The sequence below is a fragment of the Trichomonas vaginalis genome, chromosome II (genome assembly GCF_026262505.1).
Source record: "Trichomonas vaginalis G3 chromosome II, whole genome shotgun sequence".
NCBI classification, from domain to species: Eukaryota; Parabasalia; order Trichomonadida; family Trichomonadidae; genus Trichomonas; species Trichomonas vaginalis.
Window position 1 is genome coordinate 18191862 of NC_067204.1, and position 24906 is coordinate 18216767.

At 33.0% G+C, this 24906-nt stretch overlaps 12 protein-coding genes across 12 annotated transcripts, besides 1 other annotated feature; 8 read left to right on the forward strand and 4 right to left on the reverse strand.

Annotated features, from left to right (window-relative positions):
* Window positions 1–526: 526 nt before the first annotated feature.
* On the reverse strand, window positions 527–1876 carry TVAGG3_0565150 (mRNA splicing, via spliceosome; the record flags this gene model as incomplete). The annotated part of the gene is made up of 1 exon (XM_001581812.1): window positions 527–1876. One exon carries the CDS (start codon window positions 1874–1876, stop codon window positions 527–529), a length of 1350 nt encoding a protein of 449 aa, XP_001581862.1.
* Window positions 1877–2254: 378 nt separating this feature from the next.
* Window positions 2255–2830, forward strand: TVAGG3_0565160 (uncharacterized protein; the record flags this gene model as incomplete). Its single annotated transcript, XM_001581811.1, has 1 exon — window positions 2255–2830. The coding sequence occupies one exon, from the start codon at window positions 2255–2257 to the stop codon at window positions 2828–2830; it is 576 nt and encodes a 191-aa protein (XP_001581861.1).
* Window positions 2831–2958: 128 nt separating this feature from the next.
* TVAGG3_0565170 (armadillo (ARM) repeat-containing protein family) lies at window positions 2959–4311 on the forward strand (the record flags this gene model as incomplete). The annotated part of the gene is made up of 1 exon (XM_001581810.1): window positions 2959–4311. The coding sequence occupies one exon, from the start codon at window positions 2959–2961 to the stop codon at window positions 4309–4311; it is 1353 nt and encodes a 450-aa protein (XP_001581860.1).
* A 128-nt stretch (window positions 4312–4439) lies between these two features.
* TVAGG3_0565180 (uncharacterized protein) lies at window positions 4440–6624 on the reverse strand (the record flags this gene model as incomplete). Its single annotated transcript, XM_001581809.2, has 1 exon — window positions 4625–6607. One exon carries the CDS (start codon window positions 6605–6607, stop codon window positions 4625–4627), a length of 1983 nt encoding a protein of 660 aa, XP_001581859.1.
* An 896-nt stretch (window positions 6625–7520) lies between these two features.
* On the forward strand, window positions 7521–12566 carry TVAGG3_0565190 (adenylate cyclase protein; the record flags this gene model as incomplete). Its single annotated transcript, XM_001581808.1, has 1 exon — window positions 7521–12566. The coding sequence occupies one exon, from the start codon at window positions 7521–7523 to the stop codon at window positions 12564–12566; it is 5046 nt and encodes a 1681-aa protein (XP_001581858.1).
* Window positions 12567–12882: 316 nt separating this feature from the next.
* TVAGG3_0565200 (flavodoxin-like fold) lies at window positions 12883–13471 on the reverse strand (the record flags this gene model as incomplete). The annotated part of the gene is made up of 1 exon (XM_001581807.1): window positions 12900–13445. The coding sequence occupies one exon, from the start codon at window positions 13443–13445 to the stop codon at window positions 12900–12902; it is 546 nt and encodes a 181-aa protein (XP_001581857.1).
* A 999-nt stretch (window positions 13472–14470) lies between these two features.
* Window positions 14471–14597: a mobile genetic element.
* Window positions 14598–15144: 547 nt separating this feature from the next.
* On the forward strand, window positions 15145–15303 carry TVAGG3_0565220 (protein ubiquitination; the record flags this gene model as incomplete). The annotated part of the gene is made up of 1 exon (XM_001581806.1): window positions 15145–15303. The coding sequence occupies one exon, from the start codon at window positions 15145–15147 to the stop codon at window positions 15301–15303; it is 159 nt and encodes a 52-aa protein (XP_001581856.1).
* Window positions 15304–15556: 253 nt separating this feature from the next.
* On the forward strand, window positions 15557–16366 carry TVAGG3_0565230 (uncharacterized protein; the record flags this gene model as incomplete). The annotated part of the gene is made up of 1 exon (XM_001581805.1): window positions 15557–16366. One exon carries the CDS (start codon window positions 15557–15559, stop codon window positions 16364–16366), a length of 810 nt encoding a protein of 269 aa, XP_001581855.1.
* Window positions 16367–16701: 335 nt separating this feature from the next.
* TVAGG3_0565240 (quinoprotein alcohol dehydrogenase-like family) lies at window positions 16702–19552 on the forward strand (the record flags this gene model as incomplete). Its single annotated transcript, XM_001581804.1, has 1 exon — window positions 16710–19550. One exon carries the CDS (start codon window positions 16710–16712, stop codon window positions 19548–19550), a length of 2841 nt encoding a protein of 946 aa, XP_001581854.1.
* A 91-nt stretch (window positions 19553–19643) lies between these two features.
* TVAGG3_0565250 (Ankyrin repeat family) lies at window positions 19644–19829 on the forward strand (the record flags this gene model as incomplete). Its single annotated transcript, XM_001581803.1, has 1 exon — window positions 19644–19829. The coding sequence occupies one exon, from the start codon at window positions 19644–19646 to the stop codon at window positions 19827–19829; it is 186 nt and encodes a 61-aa protein (XP_001581853.1).
* A 312-nt stretch (window positions 19830–20141) lies between these two features.
* On the forward strand, window positions 20142–21321 carry TVAGG3_0565260 (uncharacterized protein; the record flags this gene model as incomplete). Its single annotated transcript, XM_001581802.1, has 1 exon — window positions 20142–21311. One exon carries the CDS (start codon window positions 20142–20144, stop codon window positions 21309–21311), a length of 1170 nt encoding a protein of 389 aa, XP_001581852.1.
* Window positions 21322–21749: 428 nt separating this feature from the next.
* On the reverse strand, window positions 21750–24039 carry TVAGG3_0565270 (ankyrin repeat domain-containing protein 61 family; the record flags this gene model as incomplete). Its single annotated transcript, XM_001581801.2, has 1 exon — window positions 21823–24024. The coding sequence occupies one exon, from the start codon at window positions 24022–24024 to the stop codon at window positions 21823–21825; it is 2202 nt and encodes a 733-aa protein (XP_001581851.1).
* Window positions 24040–24906: the final 867 nt, after the last annotated feature.

Consider the following 24906-nt stretch of genomic DNA (forward strand, 5'->3'; position numbering starts at 1 on the left):
GAAAAATACCCTTGGTGGTTCTATTTAATAGCTACTCCCAACGATAGGCGGTGTCCCCAGCTTTCGAGAGGTGGTAAAAGTAAAGCAAATCTGGGTATTTCAATCAGAAATTGAAAGGGACTCTTAACATTTGATTTTGTCATCTTGTCCCTAGATCATTATCCTACGATTTATCTGATTTGATAATTTCAAATCTTGAAAAAAAATTTAATGTTCAAACTTGATTTCCTAGTCCATTTGATTGCTAACATATATGATTTCACTTTTTTCCTACAATAATGTAGAAAATATGAAATCGAAAAATTTCTTTCAGATCAATTTTGATCTTTTTGTAAAATTAACCAAATGTATTTAATTGCATCGCATTTTATATTATTTTAATGATGATTTATGTCAATTATCTGATAATTTTGGAAATTTTTGATAAAATTTCTTGAGATTTGTTTCATGTCAAAGAAAGAAATTAATATATGACACTAAAATAGTATATTTATATATCAAACAAATAATAACAAATGAAATAAAGTTATAAATTTCCTTTCTTGAGCTCATTTTCGAACAAATGTGTGAAATCTTCCCAGTCACTATCATCTGGGATAATTTCACCAAGCTCGCACTTTCTGCTTTCGTTCCATTTAACGAATTGTTGGAAAATTTCATTTCTTACTTCATCTGAATCAACGGCAGCGAATTCAACTCTATTATGAAGTAATTCTTTAGCTACTTTATAGTTTGAACATGTTGCCAATTGAGGAGTTAATTTATAAAGACGCATCAAGGCTTTTCTAGACTCTTTCTCATGTATTTGAGAGTTTATCTTCGATGATACATAATTCATCCTGCAAAACTCAAATACAAATAACTTTTCCTCATCAGATAATCCATCTAATTCTTTTTCATGGTTTGAAGTAAAAGTATCGTATTGAAGTTGATCATCATTGATTTTAATTGAGAGAGCACGTGATTCTAGTTCGTTTTGTATACTTTCTTGAATATCGTAATAAATATCTTCGGCTGTGCTTCCAGAGATGTTTAATGCAAGTTCTTCGTATTCAGGAAGTGCTTTTATTTCGTCTTCTATCTCATAATAACATAAATTAAGTACGTTTTTCTTTGATAACATCAAAAACTTCTTTAAAGCGAATTCAAAGTGTTTTCTTCTGATAGCTTCTTGTCTCCTAACTTCAGCCATTTGATCATTATACTGTTGATCGTATTCCTGATATAAAATTTTCATGACGTCTGAAAAAACTTGAATTCTATCGTAGTTTAATAAAATTCGCCAATTTGGATCAGTTTTAAGGATGATTGTTATGTCATCCCATCGAGTATTTATGTTTATTTGTCCTGCTTGGCTCATTTGCAATAATCTCTCTCTGACAACATCCATTGAGTGCGAAATCATAGCTTTTTCTAACTCTACTCTTCGTTTTCTTTCAAGTATAATCCATTCGTCTAAATATCTCTCTCGACGTTTTTGTGGAGTGATAATCAAACGTGGATCAGTATCAAAGCGCGAAGTCAATTCTGCCATAGTATATATAGCTGGAGTTCTTTGGGAAATTGGATTTAATTGTCTAGGAACAGAGCTGCTGAGCATAATGAAAAAATTATGTCTTTCTTCTTTAATGAATTGCATCTTGTTCCACTTTTCATCAAAGCTTTCTGGCTTAGTCCATTGTGATTCTTGTGTTGCCGTATTAAAATAATAAATTCGATTTTCTTCATCTTTCATTTCTCTCCATTTTTTTTCTGGAGGGGTTTTCTCATCTTCTGGATCGGTCCACTGAGATACTCCTGTTTGCTTATTATACCAATAAGTGCGGCCGTCACTGGAAATTTGCTCGCTCCAAGGTTGCATTGTCACATTTTTCATTCATCTAAAGATTAAATTGCAAAGATAAGAACAAAATACAATTTGTAATGATTTTTTAAATCAAAATCCAAACTATTATAATTCCAAAAATTTTTCGAAAATCCAAAAATAAATTGAAATTTCTAGAATTTTATAATTAAAATATGAAAAATGAAAAAATTTTGGAAAAATATATCTAAGACTTCATTTGTTTTTTGAATTATATTTAAATGATAATTACAAAAACATTTAATTTAATGAAAATCTATATTTTTTATTAAAAGTTCATGATTGTTATGCTAATTTCACATATGAAATCTGAAGTACAAGCATATAAGAACCATTTTCTACTAAAATCCATTATGAATGTAAGCCAAGATTTTTTTCACATTTTTTTTTATGAATTCGTTAGAAAGACTTAATACAAAAACATCTCGAGCACCTACTATTAACTTCGAAGATATACCATACGTTGAAGTCCAGATGCCAAAGACTCCAAGAACATACAGACCTCGAAATTATTTCAAATTTGGAACTTCAGCACCTCAATACACTATCAAACTACGCCGACCCATAAGCGATAGAACAGCAACATCAGATATTGACATACCTGATATTCGAAAAATTGGTGGGAAAAAACAAAAAATTTCTGATACTGATCGAGGTCTTTTCTATATACCAACAGAAGGACCAGATGTAATTTACACACCTCGCGTTGCTCATACAGCTAAAGGTGGGCGAATTTCACTTCGTATTCCTGAAAAACCAAATGAAAATCCTGGACCAGGAGCATATTCACCCAAATATGATCAGCCGAAATATTTAACTACTCTGTCTCGCAGCCAATCAAATGAACTTTGGCGTGCTAATGACACTCCTGGACCCGGATCTTATAATATCGCACCACCTATAAGGAAATTTAAGCATTGGTACCGCCGATGCACAGCTCCTCCTGTAGAAAATATCATATATTAATCTTGTTTGTTTGTATAAATAATATTAAATTTACAATTTTCTCATTTTTCACAATTCAAACCATTACATTTACACAGTATATATGATCAAAGCATAAAATCAAATCAGTCACTTTTCTTTTGAATGTGATGCAATTTAAGAAGGATGAAATCGAGGAATCCTTTTTAGAATTACAAAAACCAACAAACATCAACGAAAACATCAAGCCAGAAAAGAACATTTTTGGTTTTATTCAAGAGCAAATCGAATTTGCAAATTCTGCTATTCAAGAACAAAATAAACTGAAGCTATTTAACTCAGTTTCGAATATATCATCTGCATTAGCTTACAGATTAGAAACAAAAAGTGAAAATTCGTTTGATTTTGATCAATTAATACAAATTATATCATTTTTACTATCAACAGATGACGTAACACTGATATCATCGGCGCTATACTGTATATCAAACTTGATTTTCTTCAAAAGATCTATTCCAAAACAGTTATTTGATATTAATTTTTTCGATTTCTTCGAATCTTTATTTAATGATGAAATTGATGCCGAAATATACAAGCAAATGATACCACTCCTGACAAATTTGATTATTTTGATGGAAGATGACCGCGAACACTTAGTAAATTTAGTTGATCTTGATCAACTGAACAATTTAATAGAAATCGATAATGATTCAATAGCACCATGCTTTAAATTACTCTGCATATACGTGACATACGGAAAAGATGTTCCAAAACTCGAAATTCTTCAATTTACAAATTTTATCTATCAAAAAATCAAACATTTAGAGGCAAACAATGCCGCATTTCCCGAAATAGTAAATGTATGTACAGTTATATTGATTTCTGACCCAGAATTATACAAAGAAATTATTGATTTAGATATAATTTCAGAATTATTGTTTTTCATCATGCCACAGAACTTAGAACTCTCCAAATCATTACTAATATTCCTAATTAAGGTCTCAGAGTTAGTTTATCCTCAAATTGCGAAAGTTATTTTTGAAGAAATTGAAATTCCTCAAATTCTTTCACTTTCGTATTCCAAACATCAAGACATTAAAGATCTTATGAATTTGGTACTTTCCAGCTACATATCCTATTTCCCAACTCAAGAAACAATGAATTTAATTTCAGATTATGTCAAAGACCTGATTAATGAAATGAATGCTGGATTATACAGAACAAAATCATTTGGATGTAATTTACTGTTTAATTTCATTCAAAGATGCAGTGATTACAATTTGAAGAAGATTATCAAATTCGATCTCAATTCTTTCATTGTTGAAGCAATATACAGTCATAATGGACTTGTTTTCAACACTCTCCAAGTACTAATTCTCTTTTTGAAAAGAAATGAAATCGAATTTGATTTTTCTGAAATAATTGAAGCAATTGAAGACAACATTGACAGTTATCCATCAAAAATGCAAGATATGGCAGAAACCGTCCTTTCACTTTTAACTGAAGAACCTTCTACAAATTGATTTTTTTGTTTGTTTGAAAATAAAGCTTTTTTATGTTTACTTTTCTCAAAATTATCAATATTTATTTAATAATAACTTATAATCACTAAACACCATAATTAATAATTTTGAGTTATGATTATCTCACTCATTATATTAAAATTTATCAATGAATTTGACTTTTCTAACTTTTATATATCAATCAAATCATATTCTTATTGCTATAGATTAGCTATTGTTAAAACTATATTTAATTTTTCTATAAATTATTGAAAATATTCATGTCTATGATTAACGTACAATATCTACATACAATACATTTATAAACAACAATCTATGTATCTAACAAATTTCTTAAATAACAACAAATTTCAAAATTAAGAAAAGAAAAGCGAACAAAAGTTGCGTAGTAAGCTAATACTTTCGCAACCATATCAAATTCTACTGAGTATTTGTCATCTATTAAAGTTTCTTCACTTGGATTAAACAAGATAAATTCCGATAATTTTTCTTCAACTTTGGAAGTGAAGATGAAACAGAATTTATTTGATTTATCTTTGATCATGTCAACAGCATTTATTAGATGAATGACATTATTAACAGGTTCACATACACAAATTACATTCTTTCCATTAATTATTTGAGAAAATATTCCTAAATTTTGAATATTAGAAAATGATGTTTTGAATGATTTATCAACTTGTTCAATCATCTTTTCATAGCTATTAGAATCAGAACCAATCAAAATTGCTTTGTTATCAGTCTTATTAGACATCAATGCTTCATAAGCAAACCCAAAATACTTCTTTGCTGAAATAAAAACATTTGAAAAAGAACTAATTTCTTTTGATATTGTTGATGAATAAAAAACATGTTTGTAACAAAACTTCGCCAAACATTTGAAATTAATCTGCACATCAGAGACTTCCAACGCTTTCAAAACAACTTCAACATCTTTCTCTTTTTTAGCATCTTTATACGAAACCTCATCTTCTTCATCATAATCATTATCATATTCATTTTCATCTTCTTCATAATCATCATTATCATATTCATTTTCATTATCATCATATTCATTTTCATAATTATCATAACTATATTCATTGTCTTTATTATCATTTTCATCATATTCGTTCTCATTTTTATCTTCAACTCCATTATAAAGTTCGTTCTCATCTTCAATTTCTTCTTTTTCTATATAAACAGCAATAGTTTTACCTTCTTTTGTTTTAAATAAAGAATATTCTTTTTCATCTAATGAAGTATAGAGTAAATCATTTAGTGTAATGAAGCTAGCGCTTTGTATTTGTGATTTTCTGCTTCTATCAATTTCTAATATAACATTTTTTGAATATAAATCTGTTTCATTTGTAATTTCATTTTCAATTTCAAATATACAAGTTTTCTTACATTCAACTAGTTTATCATTAACTAATTCTGCATTTTCAGCAAGTTGCAGTTCGTTTAAAAGTCGTTTTGTCTGATTATATTTTGATTCATCTTTTTCTTCAATAAAAGGTTCATCATTTGTTACATACACTTCATTTCCTGTTTCTAGTGAAGTTCCCTTCAAATACAATGGAACTTTATTTAAAATTTCATTTCTATTTTTATCATTTTCAATATACTTCGTCAAATGCTTGAAAAAACCTCGATCTTGAATAAAAACTTCTGAATCTTTTGAGGTACTTAGTCTCCATCGAAGAAAAATGTATTTGACATATTCATTCGCACGATATTTTGGAACAATTGTAGAAAAAACAGGTAATTCAATTCTATTTTGTGGTTCTGGTATTGATTTCATTAATGCATAGTTTATTTCATTGATATCAACTAATTTTTCAATTTTTTTGTGAAAACAAGAGATTAGGATCCTATTATTTGTATTTAGAACACCAATAGGTTGACAGTATATTGCTCCGTTGATAGAAAAGACAAAACAAATTTGAATATCATTTGAATATGCAAGACAATGCAAAGAATACAATTCATTGATCGTAAGAATACCAAAATCATGCATTGGAGTAATATACGTCGGCTTTTTAAAATTATCTTCTAAATCGAATATTTCTTTCCATTCTTTTAAGCAATTTTCGAATTTAATTCCAACTACGCTAGTTGTTAACAAAAACTGAAGAGAAGGGATCTTCAAAATGAACTTGTTTATCGTTTCGTGTATGATAAATTCATCTAATTTGTCGCAATTTATCTTATCATGATGGAGAAAAAGAAAAAAAGGAAAGGGATTTTTGATATTGAATGATTTAATGATGTTGAACTGCTTGTAATCATCAATATCTTGAAAAAATGATGCCATTTTGAATTTTGAATTTTGGCAAAAATTTCTGAATTTTTGAATAGTTTACAAAGTGATGGAAATTTTAAAATATTTCATCAATTCTCGTCAACATTTTGGCTTCAAGCATAATTCTAAGCAGATAATCTTTTCCCTTATAGAGAATTAAATTATTTTTCACGTCATTTAATTCTTCTCTCCCATGTACGGTAATTATAAGAAGATTCTTAACTACAAAGAATTTGAATTAACTTCAGAAGGAGAAATACCAAATATTTTCATCAATTTCTTCCTTCATCTATAACATTTGGTTTTAGCAATCGTATTATAAGCACCAAAAAGTTTAGGCATTTAATTTATCCCCATTTTTATATTTTATCTTCTTACAAATACGTCTGTAGTTTTAGGTTAGTAAATAGAATCCATTATCACTTGAAATTTGGAGCTCATAAGAAAACACTTATATCTAATGCATCATTACATGCAGTATCATACCTCAAAGCACTTTATTTTCTTTTCTTTGATTTTTTATTATTATAATTATCTTCCTTTTCTATTGTTTTCTTCAGATTCATTAATTCCTCAACACACAAATTCACCAGCTTTAAGCTGAGTCCATGCTGGATATCCTTATTTTAGACATTTTATTGTTTCACACAGTTAATCAAAACAATTATTAACCCAATCGGATAATTAGTATAAGTTTATATTTCATGTTGTAGTAGAATCACTCAAAAAATGTCATAAATGACTGAATTCCGCATATAAAAAGATTTTTACCGCTAAAATCTTGTAAATTAAATTTCAATTCAATTTTTAGCATCTTTTGAGAGAGCGAAGGTTTTGAGAAGAATTTTATTGGGATTATGTTACAATCAATATTTCAGTGATTTTAAATAAAAAACGTTCTTCCATTTAAAAAAAAAATTTAAAAATGTCTGAACGTTCGCAGAATCAAGGCTCTCAGCTCAGTGGCCTTTCTCGGTCATCGATGAGAAGCTCTATTTGGGCTGCTGAACTTGCTGCAAACGGTCAGGTCTCAGCTTCAAATTTTAAATTTTATGATAACTTTTTATATCCATACATTGCCGAAACAAACAGAACTTACCTCGACAGTCTCTTCGTCAACTTTTTAGTATCAGGACTTGTCATCTTCCAAATGTTTTTCGGCTGTTTCTTCGATTTTCTTCATGCAGGAGGTCTTAGAGGCATCGAAATTTGCAACAAAATTGCATTCTGCGGCATTTCAGGCGACCCTGATACCTACGTTATTCCATACGTAGTTATTGGTATTCTCGATATAGTTTTAGGATTAATCTTTTTAGGTATTTATGGCATTTACAGAGTTTCATTTGAATTCAACAAGGCAAGTATGATACTCTTGAAATACGTTTACGGTGAATTTATCCTTTATTTCACTGCTATTCATCCATGTTATTTGCTTGCAACATTATCAGACTTAGCTTATGAAACAACTTCAATGCATATCTTCTACTTTGCCCTTGCTCTCGTTTCAAACATCATTTACTTCACGATGGTAGAATTCCTTACAATTCCAATCATGATGTCTCCATTCATCTCTCAGAGTAACATATTCCTTTGGAACCCCAGGCGTATGATGCGCGTTCTCTATGTCTACGGCCTTGGCTTAGGAACAGGTCAGTATCTCAAGAGATTCAAGCAATGGCATAGAATTCTCCCACACGTTCTTCTTCTTGGTGGCTGCTTCCTTACATTTACATGTGGCTGGTCTTTACAACTTAAAGATTTATTATTCACAGCAATGTTCATGGCATTCGGCGTAGCAACTGCTGCTGGTAGCATAATCTCAACATTCCGTATCTGGTTTAACCTTTCAAACTGGGTAATTTACGGAGTTCCCGCAGCGATATACTTCTGCTTAATTTGCGTGTTCCTTCCTCTCAATATTTGGAGAAAGAAAAGAATCGTTAAGAATCTTTCATACCAGAACTTCGAAAATCCAGAAAAAATTACGGAACAAGAAAAATTCGAATATTTCGAAACTCTCAAAATCAGGACATTCAACAAAGCTTTTTCATATCTTATCATTGGCCTTGAAGAAGGCTCCCCTCTCTTCCTTGATTTCTCATTAATTAAATGGCTTCTTGAGAAATTCCCCGAAGACAACGAGCTTCTTATAGTAATGACCTGGTTTGCATCATTCTTCCCCAATGAGCAACTCGTTATGCACAATCTCATTACTCGCATTAATAAGATGGTCAATCCAACACATCTCCAGCGCATAATGAGGTTCCAGTTGCACAGAGTTCACGTATTCCGTCAGTCCTCCGCTTCCCGTGAAGCCAACGCCGACCTTGCCCGTGTCAGAACCATAACAGATGCTTTGATTACAGAAAACACACGTTTCTGGATCAACGCGGCCCGACCACATAACGAAATCAAGCATGACTTCTACAAGAGGGCCATGCAGATTCGTCAGAAGGCCGATGCATCGTGGTCCGAAGTTATTGACAAATATCCAAACAACGCGAGATTTGCAACAGAGTATTCTCGCTTCCTTATTGAAGGTGTCTGCCAATTCAAAGAAGGATTGCATTGGTACCATAAAGCATTGATGATAGAAAGTGGCAAAATGCGCGAAAGTGACCAACTTTTCAAGACATTTGTCAGATGCTATCAATTCTATCTTAAGAAAGGTCTTGTTGGTATCCACGGCGACATCAAGATGGATAGAGTCATTTCTAGATTCGTCAAAGAACAGAATGGCGAAGAATCAACAGCTTCTGCTTCTGTTACTTCGACATCTAAATCAAATGCTTCTACACAGAATTCTTCAAATGACGACAGTGACTCAACTGTTATCGATTTGCAGGAAGGTGAGAAAGCATTGCCAAGAGTTCAGTTGAGATTGGCTTTCGAACAGGCTGTCAGATCTATCAAATCTTCAGCTGTGACAAAAACAATGGTCACATCAGGTTTAAGGTTAATATTTTCAATAGTTTACATCATCATTTTCCTTGTATATGTTTTACCATTATTTGATGAAGACATTGCACTTACAAAGCACTTGAAGAACTTGAACAATTTCGAGAGTGTTTCATCAATGATTGGCGAACAAATATATTGGTATTTGGCAAGTTCATATAAAGACTTGAACAAAACAAGAATTGAAGAATTTCTTGGTTCAAACATGTCTAAATTGAATTATTACACAAAACCAAGTCTTGACAACTTCAATTATACAATATCTAATTTAACATATGTTGCAAACAATTATTTAGATGAATTCTCCAAAGGATTATATCTCTCAGATATTCCAACACAAAAAGAACAAGAAATTGCTGAATTATTGACAGTGGATACATTTTATGAAGCAACATGTACATGGACAAAATTCACTCCTACATTAGAAGGATGGCTTGCTAGCTATACAACCAATACTAGTTATACAATGGATTCTGTCATGAGAATTTTCATGATTAGATCTGGTTCAATTTCTGCTTTGACACAAGGATTAAGTGCTCCAGATGCAGCAAAGGCTATTTTGGATTCAAGAGAATTCTGTGAAATGTTTAACTATTATGTTTTCGTTCAAGATGGTTTTGACACTTTGGCGAAGAATATATCAAGTCGTTATAATACTATTTCTAAGTATATTGCCAATTCAACAGCAAATCCTTATTTGTATACTTATTACAATAATTTCAAGGTTGAATACTTGAATGAAGATCCATTACCAAATGCAACAGATGATGAAAACTATGATGATTATAACGAAGAAGCTGAAGCAGGTGAAGAGGAAGAAGAAGAGTCAGATTCTGTATCAACAACAACTAATTTCTTTATTGCTTTTACTCCTTTCATTGTATTACTTTTCACTATGCCAACAATTGTTTATTTGTCAGCAGCTTTAAGTTCAGAACTCAAAGCAATGACAAACATGATGTTGACAATGCCAACGGAAGCATGCGAAGAAGCATCTCAAAGAATACAAAGAAGTGTCGTAGGAAATCAATCATCAAAGAAGAAAGGTGTAAACGCTGCTGTTACTTCTTCATCTACATTATCTGTTCCTCCTTATGTTATTAACATTTGCAATGCAATTATTTTCATTGCTTTGGTCATTTTCGTGTCAATAGAAGCCCAAGTATTGAACAGCAAAGCAAAGAACTACATCAACCAAATCAATCTCTACATGGTGATGAGAAACTCAGTGGTTTCTTTAGCTTGTTCACAAGAATTTTATTCATTGTCATTGATGAAACAAAAGGGTAAATTGGCTCCAGGATTAGGAGCTTATGCTCCATTTACACAAGGATTCTTTGATTCAACGAATGCAACTGCTACACAGAAAGGAGTTTTAACGAGGGTACATAACAGAATTACTCTTATCAGAGAACTTTTGGATTTAGGATCTAAAGATTATGTTTCTGCCCTTGATTTCTCGAGTACAATTGATTCAGCGAGATTCGATCCACAGTGCACATTTGAGCCAGGATCACAGTATGTTCTCAACTACTACAAGTGCTTGAGCTTTGATAGATTGCTCAACTACTATTTCGCAATTCATGATGAGATTTATTACTCTAACCAGGAAAAGGCTTCAGATGCTCCTTATCAATTTGATACAGAAGCAATGTATACATTTGGTAATATATTAAATGGAAGATTATTACCTGAATTCGACAAGTTTATCAATACATACTTTGATACATTTGATAGCTTGATCAGTCAATATAAGACTATTGTTTATATTGTATTTGTTGTTTGTTTGTTGTTCTCTATCATTGCTTTCTTTGTTGAAGTTGCAACTGTTTCTCATATCAGAGAAATTTACAACGCATACAATTCAATCATTCTTAGATTGAATCCAATCCATTTCGTTCAGAACCAGAATGCAACAGCTTTCTTGATCAACAAGGACCAGAGCCAGAACCAGATCTCTTCAGCTGCTCACGCTGTATTCCATACATCTCCTGATGCAATGCTTTTAATCAACACAGATTGCATCATAGAAAAACTCAACCCAGCAGCAACAACAATCTTCCACTTCACTCCTGAACAGTTGTTAGGTCAGAACTGTCAAATGGTTTTACCACAATCACCAAAGAACCAACAGTTCTACTACACACTTCAGTTGATGCAGAGTGGTCAGTGCGGTTTAGTTTTCGAGTCACAATTGGAAGGCGTAAGAGATGATGGCGTCAAAGTTCCTCTCAAAGCAACATTGCTTGGCTTCTCAAGTAACCACAGAAACGCTGATTTCTTCGCTGTCATGTGCAAGGATCAGACAGAAGAAATGAGACAAAAGGAAGCTGTAGAAGTTGCTAAGAAGAAATCTGATGATTTGCTTCTTAAGATTCTTCCTCCTGATATCATTAGAAGAATTAACAAAGGTGAAAAAGATATTACAATGGTCGTTCCTTCCGCTTCTGTCATTTTCATCGATATTTGCCAGTTCTCAACTTACATGGCAACTTTGTCTGCTCAACAATGCATGAGTAACTTGAATGCTGTCTTCACAGCTTATGATAAGATCTTGGCTGATTTGCCATTGATCACTAAGATCAAACTGATTGGTGATGACTATATGGCTGCCGCTGGTTTGTTCTCTCCTGATGAACCTCCGAAATCACACGCAATTCAGACAATTACGTTCGGTTTGAGAGTTTTGGATGCAATTGAAGAACTCAATGAACAATTGAACGCTTCTTTGATGGTAAGAATTGGTGTTAACTCCGGTGGTCCTATCATTGCAGGTGTTTTGGGTACTGATAAGCCTTTGTTCGATATCATTGGTGATACAATCAACGTAGCTGCTAGATTGCAATCAACAGATATCCCTGGAAATGTTCAGATTTCAAAGGGAACTTACGAAATTGTCGCTGGAGAAGGAAAGTTCCATATCGAAGAAAGAGGTGAAATCTACCTCAAGGGCAAGGGTAACCAGATGACTTACTTAGTATCACCTGCTGAAAACCAATTCGTTGTCAATTAACTTATTTTTTATTTATTATTTTTTTATATATTTATTTTTTTTTGATTTCTCTATGAAAATAAATAATTCATGAAATTTTTTTATAAAAAATCACTATTTTTCTTGACCAAACGAAATACTTTCATTCCATATCTATCACATCCTAATAAAAACATTGTATTATGTCTTTATCAAAAAATTTGAAAATTATTTCTTTGAAAATGATTGCTATGTTACTAGATTATTTTTAAAATGTCGCAGGATTTGTTTTTATTCTAATAAATTTCATTTTTATTGAAAATAAAAAATTAATTTTAACTTAAAAGCAATTTATTTACTCTATAGTAGTATGATTTAGACAAAAACCTTGTCAAGGTGAGCATGTAATCTCTTAACTTGATTATCAATTGAGAAATCTTGAGCAAATGCGTTGTAGAATGAAACCATTGGAAGCTTATCGATGCCAATGTACTTGAAACCGACATATAATGGGAACCAAATGGCTTCTGGTCCCTTTCCTTCGTAGCAGGAATTCTTATCGTAGAGTGTCTCTTCTAAAGCACCGAATGTAGCAGAAATCATAAACTTCTTGCCAGCCTTTTTGTTTTGAATGCCCATGTAAGCATTGAGAACTTCATCGATGTACTTCTTCGCTGGATTTGGAAGACCAAGCCACCAAGTTGGTGTCTGGAAAAAGATAACATCAGCCCAATCAAGCTTTACAACTTCTTCATCGATCTTATAGCCTTTCTCCATATGTGTGATCTTTGTTTCGTGTCCCTTTTGCTGGAAATACTTTTCTGCCTCCAAAGCAAGGGTTTCGTTCAATCTGCCATTAGCCATCGGTGGGCAATGGAAACCAGCGTTGATGATGAGGACCTTGGCGTTCTTCAAGCTCATTATCTAGAAATGAAGTGATCTCTTTTTCTATAAAAACTTCAAATATCGAAATCTTCTGAAATCTCAATGACAAATTTATAATATAATTACCATTTGCCAATTTTAATATGATTACCATTTGCCAATTTTAACATAGAAAATTTTACATTATTCAATTTTTTCGATGATTGAATTCATTGTAAAAACAGAAAATTATTTAATTTTGATCAATGCTGATCAACAATTACGTGGGCACTTGACAATTGAGATTTTAAAATTTTGAAAGCATTCTCTTAAAAATTGAGAAGGTATTAGATCTCAATTTTCCCCACTTTTTTATGATATAATTAATGAAATATGACTTAACGAAGTAGTACATGTTATAATATACAATACTTTCATCCTAAATTTTTTCATAACAATCTATGATTGATCTACATAACTTATTCCATTGATCTTAAAAATCAGTTTAAAACATATATTTAATATCGAAGTTGCGATTTATTGAATTTTATAGATTTTTATTTATAAATTTGAATTGATATTATATTTAGTATTTGATACTCTTCATAAAATTGTAATGTAACATCTTTTTCATGTTGTGAGTGTACATATCTCTTGGAAATTCTTTATTCATCAATAATAGCCAACGGTAAAAATTTTCATTACGCTTCATCGAAAAAGCTGCCAATGTTCAATAAAATCAATGACAATTTTAAAATAAAAGAAAATGTTTTTGATATTAAACATTAACCTAACGCAGTTAATCATAACTTTTAGTAATATAATTACTAAATCGTTTAAAATTCATTTTAACTCAGATCCAGCTCAGCTTATTATTTTGTTAAATTAACAATAAATTCTTACTCATAAGTCACTCATTATCGCACACACATGACACAGGATCAACTAATATAATCTATATTTTCATTATTACTCCTTGAATCAATTTCCTTAATCTTATATATTTTCATATAAGTTTCTGTATGAAAATTGTGTTGTTTTCGACATTTCCATTGTTAGTATGTTATTTTATCTATATAGCCTTAAGGCTGCACTTACGCCCAATTGACATTAATTCAAATTTTTGACAACTGGCGTGAAGCGTCATTGAAAATTAACCTTAAACATTTGAATTGAAGGCCGTGTCATAGGGGCGTAAGTGCACCCTTAATCAAATTTCAAAAATAATATGGAATCTTTTGTGGAGATCGTTCTCCACACGCATAACATAGTGTTTTTTAATGAATTTAATGAATATTTTATATTGTAAAACGCAAATATGTCCTTCTTAAAATTTTTAATCCAAATAAATTCATCGAAGTGTGAAGTATATGCAAATACTATATAGAAGATTCATACAATGCATTATATCAGCTTAAAACCGAAAAAGAAGAAGAATTAAACTCAATTTACAAAATTATCAAAACAGAATTGATTGACTCAATGATATACCATCCTCATGATATTATCATAGATATTTTAAACTTCATTCCGTATAATAATTATTATATAAAGTCATCAGATAAGTCAAAAACCAGATGAAGAATACATGGAATATGCAATTATTTCTCACAACATTGATTTTGTTATATTCTTGATGAATGAATTCAATATTAAAAATCATCTTAAATGATTGCGGAAAATATAAGAACTTGAATCATTTTTAGTTTATTTCGATAAAACTAATGATATTAACAAATGCTTTGTTCATTCGGGGATGTTTAATATTTCATCTCTCTGCGATTATTTCCTATCACATGGTGCAAATATCAATGAAAAATATTATGGAGAAACACTTCTTTTTTATGCAGCAAAACATAATAGTAAAGAAACAGCTGAACTACTTATCTCACTTGGCGCAAATATCATCAAATAATTTTTATATGATTCGGACTAACCTTATCGGACTATTGATTCGTTATTGAAATATAGTAAATTTTCAAATTTGAGAGCAAAATGATGTAAAAAATTTTGACTCCAATAGATAAACTTTATGAGAATAGTAGAAATTAGTAAATGCCTATATGTTATATTAAATACAATATAAAAACATGTTTATTATTAAATCATTTGTGATGTGATAACTCAACAGTCTTTTAGACAAAATTTTGAATTAATCATTTTTGATAATGAGCGAATACCATTATCGTGCAGACGGAGGCTTTGATATGAGATACTCTTCATCAAAAGCTGCTTGCTCTATGGGACTTTGCAACAGTAGAGATTTTTCTAATTCTTCTTATTCATATTCATGCTCACCATCAATCTCGAGTTCATCATCAAGCGGATATCATTATCGTCAAGATGGCGGTCTTGATATGAGATATTCCTCATCTAAGGCTGCATGTGCAAGCGGATATTGTGATAACAGAGGAAATATGTATTCTTCATCAAATTTGAAATCAGAATCATCGACAAACGTTAAAAGCGAAACGAAACCAGTTGAAGTCAAATCCGAAATGAATTCCTCGGTAGGTCATAAGTCACCAAAGGAGATTGAACGTTCAGATCTTGGTCGCACAAAGTATGGATCAAAAGAAGATGGAACAAATGCAAGTCATATTATGTCTTTCCGTGTCATTAACGCCATTCTCAGCACACAGCCTGGAAGACCAATGTCAGAAGAGAACAAGAAGAATATAATCAGACAACTCAATGATAAGGAAAACTTGCGCAACAAGAGTCGTGCAGGCAACATGTATGGCAATGATGGTTATTCTGGTGATGAATACTTCGATCAGCAGATCGAAGATGTAATCAGAGGAAATAAAGATCGTTTAACGAATCAACGTTGTGTTGATCGCCTCCAAAGACAATGGGCACGCGTCCAACAGTCTAACATACCAACAAACGTAAAGGAGGCAATCAGAGAAAGCTTTTCAAAGATCCACGATCAAGATGGACATGTCATCATTCGTTCAAATGCTCCTTTAAATTGATTTTGTTATGCTTTATTTTCATTTTGTTCATAGAATCAAAAAATAAAACTTTATATATTTGATAATTGAATTCTTTCTCCTTGTTGATATTTGTATACAATAATAGATCTTTTTAGTAGACCAATTTCAATGTAGTGTTATATATATGTATTCCTCCAAAGTTCTTTCAATTCCATTGAAAGGGAGGAAAAATCATAAAATTACGATGAAATCGAGCCTAATAATTGGTGAACGGATCCATTTCATCATTTTAAACATATTTACATCAATAAATTCTCAGATTCCTTGACATCAGTAGATATAAAATTTATAATTGAACAGCTCTGTTTGCATGAATAAAAAAATGAATCTGAAGCAAATTAACATCATTCCTTCACAACCGTTTACAAATCTTCTCACTTCGGATGAATTACTTCAGATTAACTCAAATGTATTGACAATTATTGATGTTCACACAGGTTTTGTCAAGTATAAAAATTTCCTTCAGTCAGCACCAACGGGATGTTACTTTAATCAAGAGCTAACAACAAAAATCGCTCTTACATTTAAGAATAAGGTCACACAAATCGAGTCTCTCACTGTTATTGACCCGTATACAGGCGAAAAATTCCGTGAGATTGTTTTACACCAGAAAGACGGATTTAATCTTGTTCCTGTCGGCACAAATGTTTTCTTCACATTGAAATCAAACCCAAATATCGTCTATTTCATGCCATTTTCCGAAGGTCAGATTGCTCAGCTCGATTATCAAAGCCCAGTCACTGCAGTCGTCGGCCATCCTACAGAAAATAAATTCCTCGTATCTGTTGCAGTCAAATTACTATGCGTTTCCTGCAAAGATGGATCAAAAGAATGGGAAAGCCATCTTTCAGGCTTTGCATTCATCAAATACGTCGGCAGCCATATCGCCATTGGCTTCTTGAACGGAGAAATCCACATTATGAACGAAAATGGCATAGCTATCGTTAAAAACATCCAGACCCCACATAATACAGCTCCTGTTGATATTTCCGAGCTCGTTGCTGTTTCCTCAGACGGATTCGTCTTTTCTACTGATAATAATAAGACTCAGTGTTCCGTTTTAACAGCATCTGCGATCTTTTCACGCGGATGCACAGTTGTAGTTGTCGGACAACAGGATACATATATCTACGAAGTTTCCCACCCACCGCTTGCATTTTCTCACGATTTACAACCAGGAATGCCTTTCCACAAAGAAACGACAGCAATCGACAGCAACATGTATTTCGCATCCCAAGGAACACTATTCTGCTTTAACTCGTCCGGAAATGACATTACGAAGTACACAACCTTACAATCAGGAAATGTCGAGAAAGTATCACATACACCATCAATCGTCGCTGTTAGATACAAAACTGGTGATGCGGAGCACCCAGAAAGAAAGATTATGGTCTTCGTAACCGGTACATTACAAAGAGATGAAGCAGGAATCGATTGCTGTGCAGCGAGGAACGGATTCATGTACATATTATCATCCAAAGCTATTACAGTATTCAAGAAGGTCGGAATCAGCCTCAAACAAGCCGAAGAACATGAAATCCCAGAAAATCACGGTTACGATACTATGTTTTGTGCAAACGACGATGTCTGTTTGTACAAATCAGAGACCGGTGAAGCTGCTGTCTGGAGAAAGGACCATCTTGTCGAATTTAATTTGCCAAAGGAGGCAAAGATCATCAGATGGCCAGCAATATGCACCAGCGATGAGTTATTCATCTGCAAGAGCACAGGACCAATCGAAATGCTCTCTCCAGGCGATTTTTGTAGATTTGATATTGTTATTTCATCAATGGTTTGGTTTGGCTGGACATTGTTTGCAGTAGTTGATGACTCATTGTTCGCCATATCAATGCGCTGCGACAGAAGGAAATTGATGAAATTACCAAACAATTCTTGCGCAATTGCCGCAGTTTACCCCAACAAGATGGTTTTCGTTACTACAGTTCCACAACTAGCCGTAATCCGCGAAGAAAGGCCAGTTTGCTTAGACTGTATCGCTGATATCCCATCAAATGTTGACAGGGAAATGTTTTCCAGATTTTTGCGCTTTGTTCCTAAGAATCCAATCGATCCTCTTCTCCTTAAGTCCGCTCCTCCTTTAATTGCTGTTTCAGCTCTTAAGCATTGCACTCCAGGAGTCATTGACGGCTTTGTTTGCGACATTTACGCAAAGTTCGGACTTCTCCAGGACTTGTTACAGTACTGCAAGACCGAGGATGAGCTCAAAATCCTTTCTTTACGCGCAAGAAAGTTCGGCCAATTTGAATTATTAGCGCAATGTCTCGATAAAATGAATGATGGTTCTGCTCTATTGGAATTATACATCATTCTCAGATCCGTGGACAATCTCCGATCCATTGTTGGCAAATATCCAACATTATTACCTTGCATCAAATTATTAGGCATAGAACCATCACCAAACTCCGAACGTGTCCCATTACCAAATCTCCCGTTACCTCCTTGCAAGGTTCCGGTCCATTCCACAGAAGATTTCACTCTCTACATCGGAACAATGGAGGATGAAGTCCAAATTTACCCTTCATCATTCGACGAACTGGTCAATTTCGGCAGGAGAGTTCACGTTCTCACTGGCAGCGAAGCAGAAACTGCGAATGCCACTCTTTCAGCTTCTGTCGCCCAGGAAGAAGAGAAAGAACAAGAAGTCGAAGACGAAAACGTCGAAATCAAAGAGAAACCGAAAGAAGATCCAGAAAAAGATATCACGAAACTGTCTTTGTCAGCTTATTTCCAAGACGACGAACCGAAATCGAATGGACCACTCATGGACATCAAAATCAACACAGAAGCAGCACCGAAACCAACTGGTCCAAAGAAGCCAATACAGATCGGTTTCAAGCTGAATGTTGCTGGTGCTCCAACGACAAGGAGAAGGTCTGGAACAACAAGAAACAGACTCTCGGATTCGTTCGATCCAAATGCTGTATTTGGAGAGATAAACAGCGAACCAAAGAAGGCAATGATCGCTGTTCATGGAGCTGTTGGACAGCCTCAACAACAACCACAAATCACTGGAGATATGTTCATGAGCGTCGATCCAATGGGACCTCCTCCTTCAATTGGTCCGGCAGAAGACGGAGGAGAGAAAGCTGACGACAGGGCTACACAGTTACCATTCCAGAGTTCTTTGTTCTTAGACCTTTAAAAAACATTTATTCTCTTCTTATATATAATTTTTAATTATTTTTATATCTTTGTGGATTTTATAATGATCTCAAATCATTTTTAGTTTATACTAATGATATTAGCAAGTGCTTGTTCAATTCAGCAATATTTGTTGTTCAATCCATATCCGATTATTTCATTTCGCTCAAGTATCAATGAAAAAGATAATTATGGAAAGACCGCTCTTCAAACTTCAGCAGCAAATAATCATAAAGAAGCAGTCGAACTTCCTTTTTCACTTACAGCAAACAATGACTAAAGAAGTATTTTTTCCTCTACAAACTTTCTCAACTGTTTCATACTAAATAAATAAAAATAATACATCAAACATATATTTGAATAAGATTCACGATGATATTTGATTAAGGTTGCAAAAAAATTGCATCTTATATATGCAGGAAATGCTTAACATTGCTATTTTTTAATGAAATATGCAAAGATTTCAATTAAAATTTTCGAAAATTAGTGGTAATGAATATATTTTGATAAAATTTACTTGGCTTACATTAGTACATTGCTATTTATCAAAGTTACGACTTTATGAAAAATGTGAGGGAGCGAACGTTTAAAAATGAGTGATGATGATGATGATCAACTATTGAACGCCTTATTACAAGATACAACTGATTCAAACAAATTACCATTTGCACTCCCTTCTCAACGGAAAAAAGAAATGCAGAAAAAACGGCCACCAAAAATAGCATCAAATGAAAATAAAGTTAAAATTGATGCCTTTTCATTGGATTCGGATCAACTTTCACCACCTCCAACATCAACAGCATCTAAACCTCAAGAAGTTGTTCAAAAACAACAACCTCCGAAATCGTTAATTGAATTAGAAGCGAACATTCTTAAATATGCAGAAAAATCAATTGAATTTCTTAAGAATGAATTTATTGCAGAGTTTAAATACCAAATGTCGCAAACCGCAGAAGAAGATTCGGCAATTAATGCTTTTGTTCTTGGAATGCCGAACGAAATAAATGAAGTTGTTAATGAAGAACTACAACAATATCATAGACCATCTTTATCAAACGCAACTTCAATAAATGCATCAATTGACGCTCATTTAGCTTTAGTTCGAAAAATACTACAAGTTGCAGAGTCTAATACACCAGTTTCTTCTTTATCTCCAGAAAAAGTTAACGAACTTGATCAACTTATTACTAAATCAAATTATAATATTGATAGTAACTTAAAGATGCCATTAGGAGAGTTCAAGATTGAAAGATCAGAAAAAATGATGTCTTATAAGATATATTTTGACCATATTGCTTCTGCATCCATACCATCTCCAAATTTAAGATCAATTGAAGTTGAATCTTTAATACATCAGCTTGATGTTGAAGAGGAATTATTCCAGAAGAAGAAACTTAGAATGACAAACGCACAAAACAACTATAGACAGTTGTATTTAGAAAATAATAATTTTGCTTCTCAAAATAATATGAGTGAGATTCAAAATACTGTTGATAAGATTAATGCTTCAATTGCAAAACAGCAATATCAGCCATTTCAAGATTCTGCTGAATCTCTACAAAGAGTTTTGTCAAGTGAACTCCAAACCATTAAAACAAGTATTGATCATTTGAGATCGATATGCATTATGAAGAAGAGTTCAAAGAAAAAGCAAAAACAGGTGATACAACAAAGACAAGAACCAAAACCTAAACAAATCACAGAAAGTGATGAATTCTTATGCGATATCCTTGAAAGAATACGAGCTGTTCAAAACAAGTAACATTCCTTCCCAATATTTATATATTTTTGTTTGTATATTAAATCTTTATTGATATAATCCATTTCTTTTAATAGCATTCAGCGGAAAATCAACATTATAGAATAAAATACAATAGAATCAAAACACCTTTCAGGAATTTTCATTAGCATATTTCAAAAATAATTTCATCTATTTATCTTGGATTCCTATAATAGGTAAATCAAAATGGTGGAAATCATTGTTTAAAATTATTTCATATACACTATTTCTAAACTCGAGATACACTATCTATTTGTGTAATAGTTATAGAGGATTCATGGAGATGCAAGAAAAGAGTTCATACTCTTTTAGCAAACCATCAAGACTAAAGAGAAATTGGAGACATTAGGTTCAGAAACTATTTTTTAATAAAAATAATTTTGAATTTTGATTCTAAACAAAAAATCAGTTGAAATACATTTTACATAAAGAAATAACCGTTTCTTTAATAGTTTTACCATAGATATAATAAATAATAAGAAAAAATTAAAAATTATTGTGGCCGATAACCACATTGAACGAGATGGTCCATAACTAACATATTTCCACTCATCTGTGCTTTGTCAAAAACCATCTTATAGTAACCGGGAGCCTGAGCAATATTCAACATGATTCCTCTTTCAGCAAAAACGAATCCTATATCCACAAAATTATTAGAAATAGCGTAATCAATTGGTCTTGCACCGTTGCTGTCTTTTTCGTCAGGTTTCGCACCTTTATCTAATAATTCAGCGACCATTTCACTCATTCCGTAAAAACAAGTGTAGTGCAGAGGTGTTACTCCAGCCGCATCTCTTCTGCTGGGGTCAACGTTCATTTGCATGAGAATTTGGAAGGATGCGTGGTCTCTTGCTTTTGCGAGCTGACTGATGAGCTCTGTAGAGACTTGTCTGACGTAATCGATGTTTGCATTAGCAACTTGTGAGAATTGTGCTGGATTTCCGATGGAATTTAGTAATAATTGTGGAACATTTTCGTAACTTTGCTGTTGTTGGGGTTGTGCTTGTTGCTGGTATTGTTGGGCTTGGTATTGCGTTGATGGATTGTATGACATGTATGTTTGCTGTTGAACATTTGCGAGAGATGGAACTTGAAGTTGCTGAGCGTTCCTGGAAATTGGACGGCTGCGATCAGCAAAGACATTCCATGTACGGCGATGCATCTTGCATGAAGATCCAACAAATTGGTCGAATGATGAAGATAATAAAATATTTGTTGGTTCTGGCTCGCTTCCTGGCGGTGGAGTGCTGGGGAATAATGGATAATCAACAACTGGATCCGGTGAAGGAAGAATTACTGCATCAGAAGGAGGAATAATTTGAAGTTTTTCTGCAGTAAGATCGTAATCACGAGTTGAATTCGAACTGTATACAGCACTTCTGAATAGCATCTCCGAATTAATTCCTTGACTGCCAATTGTTGGAAGTTGTGGGATTCCTGACACGGATTTATCGTCAATTGGGGTCAAAGTAGGGATATTTGGTAACGATGGGACAGAAGGACCAATGGGTAGTGATGCAATGCCAGGTTCACTAGCTCTTGGAGGTAATATTGGTAATGATGGAATTTGTGGGACTTTTGAACCAGATCCTTTCGGAGGTATAATAGTAAGCGATGGTATAGTCGGAATTTTTGGTGGAGATGAACCTAAATCGTAATCGAAAGTTGTCGGAGTTTGTTTTTGGCTGAAATTGAAAGAAGCTCCATTTTTATTGTCGTTAAAGTTGCAGACAACAGGGAGAGAGTAAAGGTTTGTAATAGAATTAGCGTCATCGATCTTTGGCAAAGTCGGAATTTTTGGAATTGAACAATTTGAATCGTCAGGTATTGGAATTTGCGGAGGAGCTGTAGGTAATGAAAGTCTGTTATCGATTGAGTCTTTAAATGAGAGTTCTCGAGTTCTTCCTGGAATTTTCGGAATGTGAAGTTTGTTAGGATTGGACGGCGGTCTTGGAGGGTTCTGTTGTGGACCAACAGTCGGAATAACCGGAACGGAGTTCATTCTCGTTAAATCTGAATTCATATTTTTAGTTTGGATTGAAGGCAAAGAGTTTTTACGAGGATACAACAAGTCGGGGTTCGCCATAACAACAGCAAATGCTTGTGAGTTGCTTTCATCGGAGTCGTTAAAATTGGATGATTTACTGGCATTCATCTGTTGTGAAAATGAAGAATTTGCTGTAGATTGATCTCCTTTTGGGGACATTGATGGTATCTCTAACATATTTGGAGGCGCAGTCGGACCGATTGGAGGAGGTATGATGGGTACAACAGAATTTCCAAGGCCGTGATTACCAATGTTGACCAAGCCAACAGATTTAGGATATGAATGATCTGGGATTTGGAAATTTGATTCATTCTTATCTGAACCGTTTTGAAGCGTTGATTTGCTTATCATCTCTGGTGTAGGTGATGCACTATGAACTCCGCGTCTTGAAGTTGAATTTGTAGTCATCCTTAAATTATTTAATAAATCGTTAGGAACATCAGCAGTAATAATGATTTGACTCGAATAACATTGCTTTATACTACGTTTTGAAGAATTTAAATTATCAGATGAGCTGTTTTCTGAAGACTTCGATTCAGATGTTTTTGCTGTTGCGCCAGAAATAACAACTTTCAGAGGATTAAGACTGAAGTCATCAGTCGAACTCGAATCTCGTGATAAACTAGTAAAAGAATTCATTCCACTCATTTGGTATAAAAAAAAATTATTGAAAATTAAAAATTGAATAAAATGTCACAAAACTGACTTTTATAAAAATGTAATTTTTATCGGATTTCGGGTTTGGAATTTTAAATACCCATTAGCCAAGCATTCTATATCAATCATAAATTTACGAGAAATTTAATTGAATCGACAACTTATCGAATAATTCCTATTCTGATCAGTTCTTTAATAACTACAGTATACCACTCATTCTTGTTTTAGCAAGTTGAAGCATTACTCTAGTAAATGGCCATCAACTTCTATCTAATTGCTGGGATAAGAAAGAATTCCGATCATAAGCTTGAAAATTCGGAAAATTATAGAGAATATTATATTCAATATTGCATCTATTAGCAAATAAAGTTGAGTTCAATTTAGGGTAGCAGAGCCGGCTTTGTTGTTTGAATAATTCTTTTCAATTCTTTCAATTTCTTCTAACTTTTGACAGCCTATTTATTTGAGATTTGTCCGTCAGATTTTTTATCATTTGCGGATCAAGAATATGAACATTGTGAATGTGAATTTAAGAATCGCTTCTCATTTTTGCGATTTCACTTCGTTTTCGATTCCGAACCTGACAATGTATCATTGCCGCATTTATCCCCGATTAAATCCATCAATGCAGCATATGATCTACCAAATCTCAAGTATATGATTGCATTTTGATGAATTCTCCATAATATTTCTTTACATCTTGATTTATGTAATGTGAAGCATATGTGAAATCAAATACAAAATACCTTATATATTGCTGTGAACTTCTATTAACATCAAATATCGAATTTATTCATGAGGATTTTCAATATCAGCTGTGTGAGTACAGCAGAATTCATAGGCTGATGCATTTGACTTTGAAAATCTGCTTCT